This window comes from Rhinolophus sinicus, chromosome 3 (genome assembly GCF_057876585.1).
Source record: "Rhinolophus sinicus isolate RSI-liver-muscle chromosome 3, RSI-T2T, whole genome shotgun sequence".
In the NCBI taxonomy this organism is placed as follows: Eukaryota; Metazoa; Chordata; class Mammalia; order Chiroptera; family Rhinolophidae; genus Rhinolophus; species Rhinolophus sinicus.
Genome location: NC_142503.1, coordinates 140323488 through 140338771, shown reverse-complemented (window position 1 = coordinate 140338771; position 15284 = coordinate 140323488). Strand labels below are relative to the sequence as shown.

At 38.8% G+C, this 15284-nt stretch overlaps 1 protein-coding gene across 2 annotated transcripts in view; it reads right to left on the bottom strand.

Annotated features, from left to right (window-relative positions):
* The window catches only part of GOLM2 (golgi membrane protein 2), a 97751-nt gene extending 92330 nt beyond the window's left edge, over window positions 1-5421 (bottom strand). For both annotated transcript variants that reach the window (XM_019725321.3, XM_019725322.3), the window contains exon 1: window positions 4787-5421. In XM_019725321.3, coding sequence (XP_019580880.2) covers window positions 4787-5113 — 327 coding nt within the window. In that variant the 5' untranslated portion in view covers window positions 5114-5421. The remainder of the gene's footprint in view (window positions 1-4786) is intronic.
* Window positions 5422-15284: the final 9863 nt, after the last annotated feature.

The following is a 15284-nucleotide window of genomic DNA, read 5'->3' as shown; positions in this document are numbered from 1 at the left end:
GCAACACATTAGAATAACTACAGAAGTATGACCCTCAAATTACAGGGGAACAGGCAGGCTTCTGGCTTCCGGGAGTCAGTTAAGACAAATATGGGAGGAGTCAACTAAACCTAACTAGAAATTGATGAGGAAACGGAAGAAAAAAAAAGTCAGACGACTAGGAGCAAAGGGTGAGGCAGGTAAGGTGGAGCTGGGACCCGATCTTGGGCGGGAATATGGATAGAGTCCCATCCTGAAGAGAAGGCAGGACAGAAATAAGGAAGTAGCTGCGGAATAATAATAGCTAACACAATAGTTACTGAACATTTCTTTTTTTACCTATGTGGTAGGCATTGTTCTAAACATTTTAATGAATTTATTAATTTAAACTTCACAAGAATGAGAGAGGTAACAAATATTATCCTCATTTTACTGATGAGAAAACTGAGGAACCGAAAAATTAAGTAATTTGCCCAAGATTATACACATACAACATGGCAGAGTCAGAATTTGAGCCTACAGTAATGAACATGTACTGTGTTTTTACATACATATATTTTGTATGTGTTTGAGTGTTGTGTACATACATACATAATGAGGATATTTTTTGGAAAAAAAGTAATATGCTTCCCATCTTTCTTTCTGGCACACGATTTATTTCCCTATTCATCCAAAGATATATACTCCTCAGGAAAGATTGTGATTATTAAAGGGAAAAGAGGTCATTTATCATTCAGCTTCAAACCTTTTGCATTTGTAATAAAACAATTTTGGAGAGGACTTTTTGTACATTTTAACAGCTTCTTTTATTTATCAAGAGCTTGATTTGGCCCACTGGGCCCACACAGCTTTAGTATAAGATACAGGCAGCAAGAATTCAAGTTAGGATAAGAGAAATGCCCTACATCTAGGAAACAGAAGAAAGGGCCTTTCTGACAGAAAAAGGAAAGAAAAAGCGGTGTGTGTGTCATGGATACCCCTGGTATGGGCTGAATTGTTTCCCCAAAATCCACATATTGAAGTCTCAACCCGAGTACTTCAGAATGTAATCTAGTTGGAAATAAAGTCTTTAAAGATGTGATTCAGTTAAAATGAGGCCACCAGGGTGGGGCCCTAATCCAATATAATCGGTGTTCTTATAAGAAGAGGAAGAGACACCAGGGATCTGTGTGCACAGAAGGACAACCATTTGATGATTAAGCAGCAAGAGGGTGCCATCTGCAAGCCAAGGAGAGAGGCCCTAGAAGAAACCAACCTGTTGGCACGTCAACCTTGGACTTCCAGACTCCAGAACTGTGAGAACATAAATTTCTGTTGTTTTTAGTCACCCATTCTTTTGTATGGTATTTCGTATGGCAGCTCTAGCAAATTAATACACTTCTCTAGACTATAATCCTTTAGGGGAAAGGCAAAAAATGAGGTGATCTCAGATCTGTACAATACTTAGGTAAGTACTATAATCTCCATTTTACATATGAGGAAATGGGCCCAAAGTGGTTAAATAACTTGCCCCAATATCACATAGCTAGAAATTGAACTAGAATTCTAAACCAAATTGCAGCCTTCAAAGTTTGAAATGTTTTTTAATCTATCATATACTTCTCCAGATATCAAGGGACTAACAGCAGTAAAGGAAACACTTTAAAAGACAAATTCCATCTATAACTCATCTAGACCAAGACCACCCTTACCATTAGCAGTTCAGAGCTTCTTCATTAACCCCAAAAACAAATATTTACTGCAACAAAGATGCTATAGCTAACTCAAAATACAGAATTGACATACAAGTAAGAGCTACAGATTTGTGAGCTACTGCATAGATTAGGCAAACAAAAGAAGTTAAGATACCTAGGACAACATATCCCAACTAGTGTGCTTTATTATTTGTATTACGGTAACAAATAGGCTGTGAAAATAGGAACCTGTGATGAAATTAACTGAATGAGACTATTAATAGCTTAAACAAAATTAAATAGGCTTCTTTACTACTAGATTTCTTACAGACTGTATAATGACTCCTGATGAAAGTTTAAGAAAGAAGTGCCAAAGTAGGACTATATTTGAATACCAAGAACACAAAAATCATGACTACAGAAGAAATACACAACTTTAACACAAATGAAGACACTGAAATTGTTAAAGATTTTGCTTACCTTGGTTCAGTCATCAATTCAAATGGAGACTACAGCAAAGAAATCAAGAGAAGGCTGAGACTTGGAGGGGCAGCATTAGAGGAATTGGGAAAGATCAAGAGCAAAGATGTGTCATTAGAGACCAAGGCTAAAATTACCCACACCCTTATATTCCTAATTACTACGCTTGGATGCAAAAGTTGGACAGTCAAGAAGGCTGATAGGAAAAAAATTGATTGATTTGAAATATGTTATTGGAAGAGAGTTTTATAGATACCCTGGACTGCAGGAAAGATGAACAAGTGAATCCTAGAGCAAATTAAGCCTGAAATATCACTGGTGGCAAAAATGACAAAACTGAAGCTGTCTTACTTCAGGTACATCATCAGAAGGCAGAGTTTCTTGGAAATGACAATAATGCTGGGAAAAATAGAAGGCAGCAGGAAAAGATGAAAACCAAATCTGAGATGGATTGACTCCATAAAAGAAGCCATAGGCATGAGTCTACAGTTGCTGAACAGGGCTATTGAGGACAGAACATTGAGCATATCACTCATGCACAGAGTCGGCAGGAGTCAGAACTGACTCAACAGCAAGTAACAATTATGAACTCCAAGGGCAGGATGTACTACTAATTCTATTTAACATTTCCCTCCCAAAAAGGTTTTCCTTTTTTTCTCCTGACCAATTCCTATGAACAACTCCTAGGACAGTATTGTTTAACACCACTTTGAGAAATACTGCTCTAAGGAGAAGACAACGGCCCAAGAAAAGTCCATTATCAGATGGCTGGAAGAAAAAAATATCCAGCAAAGAATATAGTGAAGAAGATCGGGAGCGAACCTGGAGCGTTCAGTATTACAGAAGCAAGAAAGTAGTTTCCAAAAAGCTAGAGACAATCAACAGGACCAAACTACTGAGAGATTAAATGGATTGAGAATAAAAATGTTTTTTGGATTTGACTAGGAAGACTGTCACTTATGACCTTCAAGATGAATAACTTCAGAAAAGGGGCGGAAAGAAGCTTGGCTGACAGAATAAAAAAGATTAGGATGGGGATTTAAAAAAGAAGTAGATAAAGCATTTATAGACCACCAATAAATGGAGTTAGCAGTGAAAATAAAAAAAAGAAGTTGGTTGATTGGGAGAAGGGAGTAAAAGAGGAATAAAAAAAAAAATTAGAACAGGGGACATGTATACCTTTTTGGAAGTAAAAGTAAAAACCTACTGAAAGAAAGAAACTGATAATTACAGTCCAGTAGATGGAAGAAATGGAATCCAGAGTATAAGTTACTAGAAAAGACTCTCCTTTCAGATTGGAGAGAAGAACTTGATGAGTAATGCCCAACCATTCCAGGTCTGAAGACCTTATTTAAAACACTCTTAAGATTTCATGGATGTCTGCCTACTCCACCCAAGTGAATTTGTGTCTTTAGAGTTCAGTGTGGAGTATGTGTATAAATTCACTGATTTCTTTTTCCTCTCATAGGATGTCTATGTTGTGGTGAAGAGGAGGGGGTTACAGAAAAGCACTTACCTGAGGACCTTCAATCTTCATGAAATAAGAAGGTAGCAGCTGATGACAATAAGGAAGTTGGGAGCTCATGGAGATTTTAATTTATAATAATTTACAATAAATGACTTTGACATACAAAATAAAAATGTGTAATGATTAAAGGAACACACAAAAAACAATGTGAAGATTACCAAAGAAGGGTACAGAAAGGCATCTACTTATCCCACCCCAAAATTTTCACAACTCTGCTATCCCAACGGAAGTTGCATTAAGTCATAAATTAATATGTTCCCAATATGCTGGTGAGAACAAAGACTATTTAGTAGTAGGTCTAGTTGCAGTTCAGTTTTAAATTCTTTTAATTTAAACTTTGTATGGCTTTCTATCTCATATAACACCAACTATAATAGCTACTTAAGCATACAAAATTTCATTTTTATTTCCTTTCAAGAACAATGAAGACACTGACTTGGATGCTGTTGCATATAACATGTTTTTTTAGATTCTATAATACCTTTTTGGCTAATTTCAATCACAATTCAAATTGAGTACATAATTTGGATTAACTATGTCCAAGTTACAAGTGTGGCACATATATATGGCTCCAGAGCCCATCTATCATAACATTTTTATCAGAAGAAGGGTAGCAATATTTGATTCTTTAACTATTTCATACAATGTCCTATAGAGATTTAAGAAAAGTCATACTGCTTAATAAATATATGGGACCACCATAAGTGGAGCAGTTAGAGGAGACCCCATTCTTTAAATAAAGAAATTAATATTGATCAGTGTGCAGGGAATAAGGCTGAGGCAACAATACCCACACCAAATCGGGCAGTCTCCAGATTTGTATCTGTGAACGTAAGGCGGCCACATAGGCCAAATGATTACTACTGCCAGCTCAGCAGCTGAGGTTGGAGAAAAGGCGGCATCCATACACAGGCCACTCTTGAGAACCAGAATTTACAGCCAGTTTCGTCTGGCAGGGGCTGAAGAATGTGGCAGTGAAGAAGTCCGACAGAAGCAGGATTGTTGGCGGTAAAGGGGAGCCTCCAGGACTGCAATCCTGGAAGGCATAAGGCAGCCGCTGGCGGGCTAACAGCCCCCACCCCGGAGCTCCGACTATGGGGGTTGAGGGGAGAGGGCTCGTCCTTACCTTGTCATCCTCACATCTCTTCCCTAGGCCCTCCCTGGCCTGCAGCCGGCTGCTCAGGCGGCCGTAGTCGGCCTCCTTCTGGTCAATCTGCTTCTTGTGGGAGTCCACCAAGAGCAGGAGGTCTGAATTGCGCTTCTCCAAGCGCCCGCGGGCCACCTCGGTGCGCTGGACCTGGCCCTGCAGCTCGGCCACCTCCTCCTGAAGCAGGACGTGGCGGGAGGAGATGCTCCAGTAGTTGAAGGCGAGGATCGCGATCACTACCAGCAGCACCACCAACACGAAGGAGGGCAGGCGGCCGGCCCTCCGGTTGGCCCCGAAACCCACCATGGGGTCGAGCCAGGCTGTGCCCGGGAGCCCCGCCGCCGACACCTGCGGGCAGAAGCTCAGGCCTCCACTGCCGAGCTGCGGGGGGAACGCGGCCCCAGGGCCCGCCGAGGGAGTAGGCGGGCCAGTGCGCCCGCCCGCGGGCCGGAGAAGGGGGCGGGGCCGCAAGCCGCAGGCCCCTCCCCGCCCCCCTCTTCAAATCCGGCCAAAACGCTTTCCCGAGGCTTTGAAAATGACCCTGCACCAGCCGAGAGGAACCTGAAGAACCTAGCTGCGGGTACCTCGGGCCCAACACCTCAGGTTTAGGGGGCGGAGAAAGGAGCCGGAAGGGGGCGGATTTAACACTGGCTCCGCCCACTGTCTAGGTCCGGGTGGCCAAGGGGGCCATTTCTTAGTTTCCGCCGACGCCCCCTCTTCTCGCGAGAAAGTGGGCTTCTCTCGCCCTTTACAGGCTTATCTCGCGAGGGTTATCTCTGTTAGGGAGAGAGTTGTATTAATTTTGGCTGTTTGGGTTAGCTCTGGTACCTGGGTCTGAGTCCCTTCAGCTTTTACCTGCTCAATTCCATTGACCCGGGGTCTAGGCAGTGCCTGCGTTGCCCTGGTCCTCAGAGTTGTTGGCTTTGAGGACTTTGGGGCTGCGACCGCTGTGCAGGGAAAACAGTAGGTGAGCTGCGGACTGAAGGGGCGACTCCGAAGGTTTTGTGCTTGCTTCAGTAGTAGGAAATTTTCTCGTTTGTTCTAACGATGTGGAAAGAATCCAAAACAAAACAAAAAGACCATAAAATAGCGGTGCCCCAAATGTTGCAGAAAAAATCAAGAAAAACTAAGCTTCATCACTGACAGGGGTGGTGTCAGCCTGGTTTCCAAGGTTACTGCTTTCGCGAACCGGAAAGAACTTCAGAATGTATGAGCTCCTGTTCTTAAACTCATTGCTGCTTTTGCTTTGAGCTGGGCTTCCAAATAGAAAGTCCAGAAGCTACCCTCAGGGAGTGGTAACCAATGCTGTTACTGACAGCGAGCATTCTGAGTTAGAAATAATAGCTCTCTTACAAAATGTTTTTGCCTGCCTAGACTCTTATTACCCTCTCAACAACGCAGTTTTACTGATGAGGAATCCAAGACACAAAGGTGTTCCAGAATCTTTCTCAAAGTTCCATTGAGACAAAGTTGGGCGTGAATCCTGATCAGTGGTCCCTAACATCATTGCTCTTTCATTGCACCAGGCTAAGTGTTGCTATCTGTTCAGTCTTAATTACAGTGATTTTGTATGCATATTTCCTTTGCCCTTGTGTAAAAATTTAAAAAGTTACTGTCTCTATCATGTTTAAGGAGAAGATGGAGTTGCGTTATTTTTCAGACATTCAAGAACTTCCATGAGCATAAAAACTCCAAGAACGCTAAAACTTTGGTATTTTCATTCAAATTGGAATGGTATGGTTTTGAGGCAGGAAGACACTGGCTTTGAATAATTGTTCTATGCTTCCTGTGCATTTCAAAAATAAAGTTACTTGTCTAACGGTACTAGGATAGCCTAAAAGAATGATTGCACATTCAAAGAGTGATGATTTCTCTTTCATAGATACAGAAGAACACCAAAAATTATTAATATTTAGTTTATGTCAAACTTGAGCCCTTTGCTCTGGCTTCATAAGATCTAAGAAATCCCATCCAGTCTCCAAATGACAAACTGACTTTGGCAAAAGGGAGCAAGGTGAAAATGGGAAATCATTGATTATAATGAGCCTTCCCACCTATCCTTTCCTCAACCTCATATTGACCTTGCTTTGCTTAGCCAGCTGTTGAGAATTAATCTATAGAGTGATGTTAACTGCTTAAGATGTAACTCTTTCCAAAAGTGTGTTCATTTTTGTATGGGATTCTGACATGCAAAAGTATAATATTATAGAAAACACATTTACATATCTTTTTTAAATCAGATGCTTAAAAGAACTATTTGGTACCATTTTTTCATTTTACAGATGCAGTAGTAATTTACACAAAGTCATATGTCTAGTAAGTGGCAGGGCTGAATCTTGAAAACCTATTCCATTTCCACTTTCCCCCCCCCAAGGAATTTTTTTTTCTGTTTTCATGAAACAAACCTCTTCAAGCTATTCCCCCTACTAATGAACCCAATCCAGATATCATCAAGACAGTGTATAAGTGCTCGCCTATAGATGGTTCTGGCATTAAACCGATTGGGGTAAAAGTCAATTCCTTAAGCCAGGTGATCAAGATTAACAACAACATTGATAAGTCATGTTGTTAGTATGTATCCTTCATGTGATGTGATTGAGAGTAGCACTCTGTGGTCTTCCTTCCTAAAACTCATAACCCCAGTCTAACAATGAGAAAAACATCAGACAAATCCCAACTAAGAGACATTAAACTAAATACCTTAACAGTAATCTTACAAACTGTCAGGGTCATCAACACCAAGGAAAAATCTGAAAAATTTTCACAGCCAAAAGAAGGTAAGGAGATATAAAACTACTAAATGAAATGTGACATCCCAAATAGAATCCTAAAACAGCAAAGGGACATTAGGTCAAAACCAAAGAACTCTGAATAAAATATGGACCTTAGTTAACTATAATGTGTTATTCTTTGTTGAGTGGAGAAAGACAGGATGGGCAGAGGAGAAGTTGGGTTGCTACGCAGCCTCAGTGAAAGCCTCAGCCAATTCCATGTAGAGCTCTGAAGCTGGGATGGTCATTCAGAATGGTCCTGAGTGAGAATGGTCCAGACCTTTATACGCTTACATCACCAAGTTTTAGACAGCTAGAAGAAAAGTGCTAGTAGGCTGGATGCTAACTCCAGTCGATTAGTAACAATGCCTGGATCAAAAAAGATTAAGAAAGCATGTATCGTGTTTCCCCGAAAATAAGATTGCCTGGCTAGGTCTTATTTTCGGGGAATGGGCTAAATGAGAAAGAAAGCTATGATCAAATAGTAATTTGGCCACAGGCACAGGAAGGGTATGAAGTTATGCATGGCAGTAGATGTTATGATATGCCACCCACGTCCCTTTCAGGAAAGAAGGACTTATTCCCACAGCTGCTGGGAATGCTGCCAGCAGATAGCCCTGAGCAATCAGCCCCCTTCAGAATTGCCTCAGCTGAAGGGGCCTACCTTACGAAAGGGAATGCCTCCTTCCCATGGCAGCCTACAACTACTACTAGTGAAGAGAACACAACATCTGTTACTTCCCTATGTCAAACCCATTTCCTACAGTTGTACAGCAAGGCGCAAAAATGCAGGGCTCTGCAGTAGGAGCTCTGCAGTAAGAATGTGTGAGTTCAAAGTCTCTCTCTGCCTCTTATTAATTTTGTTACATCAGGCAAAGTACTTAACCTCAGTACTCTAGTTTTCTCATTTCCAAAATGGTGTATCATTTACGATTAAGTCTAGCTCCATATAACAGGGAATAAAATAAAGATAGAATTTTCTTCTCTCTCACAGAAAATAAATCCAGAAGGAGGCCATCCAGGACTGGGATGGCATGCTCCTCCAGCTCATTGCTCTGTCATCCCTTCCAGCTCATTGCTCTGTCATCCCAGAATTCATTATTAGTAACAATAATACAAATTTCTCAGATACCCATACAATCACAATTGTATTGTTAATATAACAGTTGATTGAGAACATACCTAATTGAAAAGGTTATTATGAAGTGAATAATGCATTATTTTTATTTTTTTATTATTACTTTCAGGTGTACAAAACAACATAGTGATTAGACATTTACGCCCCTCACAAAGTGATAACCCCGATAAGTCTACTACCCATTTGACACCGTACATAGTCATTATAATACCATTGACTATATTCCTCATGCTGTATTTTACACATGACTATATATTTTTAAATTATAGTTGGCATTCAATAATTTTATTAGTTTCAGGTGTACAATGTAGTGGATAGGCATGTATATAATTTATGAAGTGATCTCTTCAATAAGTCTAGTACCCCTCTGACACTATTCATAGTTTTTACAGTATTATTGACTATATTCCCCATACTGTATTTCATGTCCCATGACTATTATGTAACTACCAATTTGTACTCCTCAATCCCTTTCCCTTTGTCACCCCCTCCCATCCAGCAACTATCAATTGTTCTCTGTACTTATGAGTATATTTCTGTTTTGTTTGCTCATTTATTCTGTTCTTTAGATTCCACATATAAGTGAGATGATACGGTATGTGTCTTTCTCAGTCTTATTTTACTTAGCATCATACCCTTTAGGTCCATCCATGTTGTTGCATATGGTAAGATTTCATTTTTTTTTTTATGATAGAGTAATACTCTATTGTATATATTAACCACAATTTCTTTATCCAGTCATCTGTTGACAGGCATTTTGGTTGTTTCCATATCTTGGCTATTGTGAATAGTGCTACAATAAACATAGGGGTGCATATGAATATATCTTTTCAAATTAGTGTTTTGGATTTCTTTGGATAAATACCCAGGGGTGGAGTTGCTGGCTCATAGGGTAGTTCTATTTTTAATTTTTTGAGGAACCTCCCTACTATTTTCCATAGTGGCTGTACCGATTTACACTCCCACCAACAGTGCACAAGGGTTCTTTTCTCCATATCCTCACCAACACTTGTTTGTTGATTTATTGAGGATAGCCATTCTTACAGGAGTGAAGTGAGTAATGCTTCTAAATTAAATTTTAAAAAATTCATTATCATGGCATTGTGTTATTGGAAGCCTACTTTGTCCAAACTTTTTTATCAGGGAGTGTGCATTAATTAATCAATTAATTAATCAAATATTCATAGAGTGCCTGCTGTGTGCCCGATAGTGTTGTAGGTAGGAGTTGCAGGGCATGCAGCAGAGACAGAAAGGTACTCTGGAAGAGCTTCCAGTCTCTTCCTCCTTTACCAATGCCCAACCAGGGAACCGCTCAGTCTACCTCCTTTAAAACATTTTTGATACCGCCCGTCTCCCACTGCTCTCAAGTAGACGTGACCATTATCTTATTGTGTCTCCACAATATCCTCTAGATTTCTATCATAGCAGTTTATTTTACTGTGGCATGCCTACCTCCTACCAGACTTTTAGTAGATGTTTTTCTGCTGGGCCACATTAACAGATAGTATTCAGTAGGCTACGATTTTGTTTCAACCCTATGTCATTAGGCTTTCTTTCCCTTCTCTAGTGAATGCTCACTTCTTTCTTCTCAGTTTCTTTGGATTTGTCTGAAACGCTTTTTGAATACTGTCTTAACCATTTCACCCTTATGTGTTTTTTTATATTCTTGAATTACAGAATTTTAGAACAGGAAGGCAATTTAGAGATTGCCCAATCTAAAACTTCCAATTTGAAGTATGAAGATGAAAATCCAGAGAAGTAATGTCACTTGTTTAAAATTATTCTGTTCTACTGGTTAAAGGCAAACCTCGGATCAGAATCCAAGCTTTCTTCAAGATCCAGCATAAATCCTCCCTCTCTGAGATCTTTCTCCAAGTTCCAGCTCAGTTCACCTTTTTCTCTTCTGAATTATGCATTTATTGTCTACAAGTACATTGTTTTGACAATTATCATAGAGTATAATACCGCCTTACTTACATTGTTACTCAACTCTTTCACATTGGTATGTCTTGACTGTCCAGTTCTCTGTAAACACCAAAAAGCATGGATTTTGTCACTTTTATTTTCCCTCTTCTTAGCAGGTAGCCAGTAGCTAGTAGATATTAAGAAAATACACATTAAGTGAAATGGGCACATGGTAGGGATTCAATAAATATTTTTGACTAATTAATCACCACTTCTCACATATCTTTCCAAAACATAGTGGTTCTTGTTCCTTAACATTTTGCTTCTATTTCCTTTGTAATTTTTGAAAACCAGACTTAGATTCTTGGCAACCAATAAAAAGATAGTCATGCCTCTGCACAGTCTGCTGCAATGTATCTTTTCTGGACTTGGCAAAAAATCCAAGGTTTCTGCCCTATTTTTCGTTTTCTGCACTGCAGTTCATCTAAGCTTCTAGCTATTGGTGACTTTCTCTGTGCTGTACAGTGACCCAATTAAATGTGGCTCTGTTTAATGTTGAGGTACTTTATGTGGGGCTGGTTTCAATGGTTATCCTGTAATCTTCCAAAACTTTATTTTATTGGTTTTGGTTCCCTGGTGTAGTGTACCTACTGCTGCTGCTGCTAGCCTGGCGTCACAATAAATCCACCAGCACGGAGGTGCAGGCAAAGAAGACAGAGCAATGAGCAGAGCTAGTCACGTGTGGTACCATGCCCTTTTAGCCGGTCCTCGTTTATCCTTGTTGTCTGAGCTTTAAGGAGAAACTACAAGCTTTTTTTTTTTTTTTAACCTACATAGTTTTTCATTCAATCTGTTAGTTTTGGCATGTTGTTTGTGTTGTTTTCAGCAGTGCAATCCCCTGATCTATATCAAGTAAACACAATGATGGATTGAATTAGCTTCACAGCTCCTGTTCAGGTGCTGTGTTTTGATTTGTCAGTATCTTGGAGAAGCAGCACGTTGCAAGACAGAACAGAAGCCAAGATTTGCAAAACACCACATTTTTCAGCAGAGTAGTGTAGTAACTTTGAAATACTAATATGTTTTGAAATATGTCTGTGAGCACTTCCTTCTTAACATTATATTGGTATACACAATGTTCTTTCTTTTAGTATCTGGGCATTGTTACGGTTACATAAAATCCACATTAAAAATCATTGGCATTTTCAAAAAAATCTATCAATTTCCATAGCCAAGTAACTTATTTCAAATGATAAATGACTAGGTCATGCTCTATCACACTGCTATTTCATGCCTTCATGCCTTGGTACACGCTGTTCCTCTTCCCTTGAACACACTCCCTTCTCATTCTCTAAGTCCTTTGTGATTCTATTGGAATGTCTCTTCCTGAACAGTTTCTTCTTTGTGCCTCTATTATCCCTAACTTCCATGTCTGAGAATACATTTATTTATACCTGCATTACAACTATTAGTTTACATGTATATCATCCTGTTAGACTGTGAGATTCTTAAAGATAAAGACTTTGTCCCATTTACCCTTCTATCACCTAGTGCTGTGGCTGGCATATATTATGTATGATGAATATGAGGAAAATTCTAAAAGTCTGAATTTTTCCTGTTTTTTTTTTTAGAAATGGAAATAATTTAAAAGTTTACCTTCATTATTGTGAAAGTAATGCATGCTCAGAACAAGAAATCTGACCATCAGAAAGGAAAACAAGAAGTGAAAATTGCTTGTAATTCCACTCATCCAGGTATAACCACTGCTAATAATTTAGTATAGACCTTTTCAGACTTTTTCTATCTACATACATGCACATCTACAATAGAAAACAAAAATGGGATATTATACATGCCATAGCATGACCTGCTTTTTCACTTAACAATATCTTACAGACACTTTTCCATGTCAATATATTTTAGCACTACATATTCACTTTTGACAAATGCATAGAAAGATATACTATATTTAACCAATCTCTGTAGACGGGCTAAGTATTTTAGGTAGATTCTTATGGTTGCCTGGAACAAAGACCCCTCCCCCACAAGATGCTTTATAAGACCCATTGAGATTGTCTCAAGGAAAAGGAGAGTGTATTTTGAGGATGTATATAGATTGAAACTGGAACCAGAAGTCCATCGATCAGGACTCAAGCTCTAGGAAACAGCTACTCTTTTCTGACACCTCTATCTTCTCTCTTTCTCTGTGTTTCCCTGATACTTTGCTCAGAGTGGTTGCTTCCTCTTAACTTCCACTTGCACATAGCTTTGGCTTGGCTTGCTCCAGACTCTTAATGTATGACATTCTTTCACTTTCTGTTGCTGCTTCTCAGTCTGTAGCTGTTCAAATATTTTCATCCCACACTCAGAGGATGATCTTGTATGCTCTACTTTGGATCCACTGGTGTAGAGACTAGAGAAGTGGCAAGAGATAAGGATGAAGAGATAAGTGAGGACCAGATTGTAGAGAAGTTCAGACTAAAGGGTCTGGAGTTTTACCCAAGAGTCATAAGAAGCCACTAAATGGTTTTAAGAGAGAGTGACACGATCAGATTTAAGATTTAGAAAGACTTTTCTAGCTAACTGTGATTGTGCCTCCAAATCTATAGATGGCAGGAAGACTGTTGCAATAATTCAGGTGAGAAATGATAGAGCCAGGAAAATAGTTTTTAATTTGCGCGACTAGATCAGTACTGAGGCCATTCACTGAAAGAGGGAACCCTGGAGAACTGAACAGAAGTGTCTTTGTAAACTAACATATAACCTTTTCTATAACAGCAGACGTTTTTCCAGTTATAGGGAAAAATTGCACATTACTTCAGTAAGTCCTTAAAGATCTTCATCTGACAGCCTCAGATCTTTCTACTCTCTGAAATCTATGCAAGAGCTGTGTCTTGAGTCTTAAGCCAGGCAGCGAACTTTTACATCTCAGGCTTTATCCTCTATCATAATGAAATAAAATTTCTTGACCGAATACCATGTCATGTCTTTCGTCTCTTTCTGCCAATGTTTATGAAGTACACTTTTTCCCCCTGTTTTCCCCCCTCTAGGAAGTTGTTTTGGAGGAAACAACTGTCCAGCTTGTTCTTCACTTCTAGAAAACATTAGGATGGCTGACTGATGCTTCAGAAAATGGATTCCACAGAAAAAGGAAACAAGATCCCTGGTTTAGTCTGCTAGTTTTGTAACAAGACACAACAATTCCCTTGGTCTAGGAGTGGAATGATAAGCAGGGCCTAGAAAGCTTCATCACGCCTAGTACTTCTCACACTCTGGCCAGTCTTATATTCTCCAAGAAGGATCTATTCAACCAAAACTGATGCCAACTTTCCTGAGCATGCATGAAGCAGGAGACCTCTCTCCACTGCCTTTCCTCTTTTTCTTTTCTCGCTATGGGATAATTTTTGGGTGGAAGCAAATTAAGTCTAAGAATTTACTAACTTGAAATATTGCCTGTTAGAATATATGTCTTAGCTATGCTATTATTTATCTATAACTTTGGCTGAAGTAGCAGGACCTGACCCATCCACCTAAATCCATTGCACTATTTCCCCAAAACACTATCCAAGGGATTACCTCTTGCTTAGAACGTATGTAAAGATTGCTTATATATCCTAGCTCAGAATTTTTCTTTTTAAAAAAAATAATCATATTTAAGATTACCAATTTACTGTAAACATTTCCCATGTTATTAAATATTACACAGTGATACTGTTTTAATGACTACTACTTGCAAACCAACTTATGTGTATGCTATGACTTTAAAAATACCCTATCACTGATAATTTATGTGGTTCTCTTAATTTTAAACTAAGTATAAAATTATAGGTGAATATTCATAAACTGTATTTTGTTTCTATTCCTAATGGATTTCTCAGGATAAGTTCTTAAAAGTGGAAATATTTGGCCAAAAAATATTTTATATATATATATATATATATATTTTTTTTTTTTTTTTTTTTTTTTTTGAGGCTGCTGATGTGTATTGCTGAGTTGCCATACAAAGACATTTTATTAATTTATATTTGCATCAGGACTGTATGAGAGGTCTTTTTTTCTTATAACCTTACCTGGAAAGTTTCCATCTTTTTATAGACTTTTTTATTTTTATAGGCAAAATGTAGATACTGTAATTTTATTTTATATATTCATTGACATTTGAGTTCTGCATTTGTGAATTGTTCATTAGAGTTTCTCTACATGGATATGTAGAAACACCATATCCATGGAATGCTCATAAAATGGATGTGGGGGTGGGGTTGGGTCTATGGAGCAAATCATTTTGGGAAGTACTTCATTCTCTGCTTTCCGCTTAAAAATTCATGAATTACATTAAGATATTAAAAGCTCTGAGAAGTTCTTTAATAAAGAAACATATTCACTTTTAAAACAGTTTCATTGAGATATAATTTACATACCATAGAGTTCCCCCATTTAAAGTGTACAATTAATGATTTTTAGTATATTTACAGAGTTTTTCACCTCTGACTACTATCTAATTCCAGATCATTTTCATGATCTCAAAAAGAAACCCATAAGCAGCCATTCCCCATTGTCCCTACTTTCTAGGCCTACTTTCTTTATGGATTTCCCTATTCTGGACATCTCATATAAATGGATTCGTACAATACGTGGCCTTCGTGACTGTCTTCTTTCACTTAAC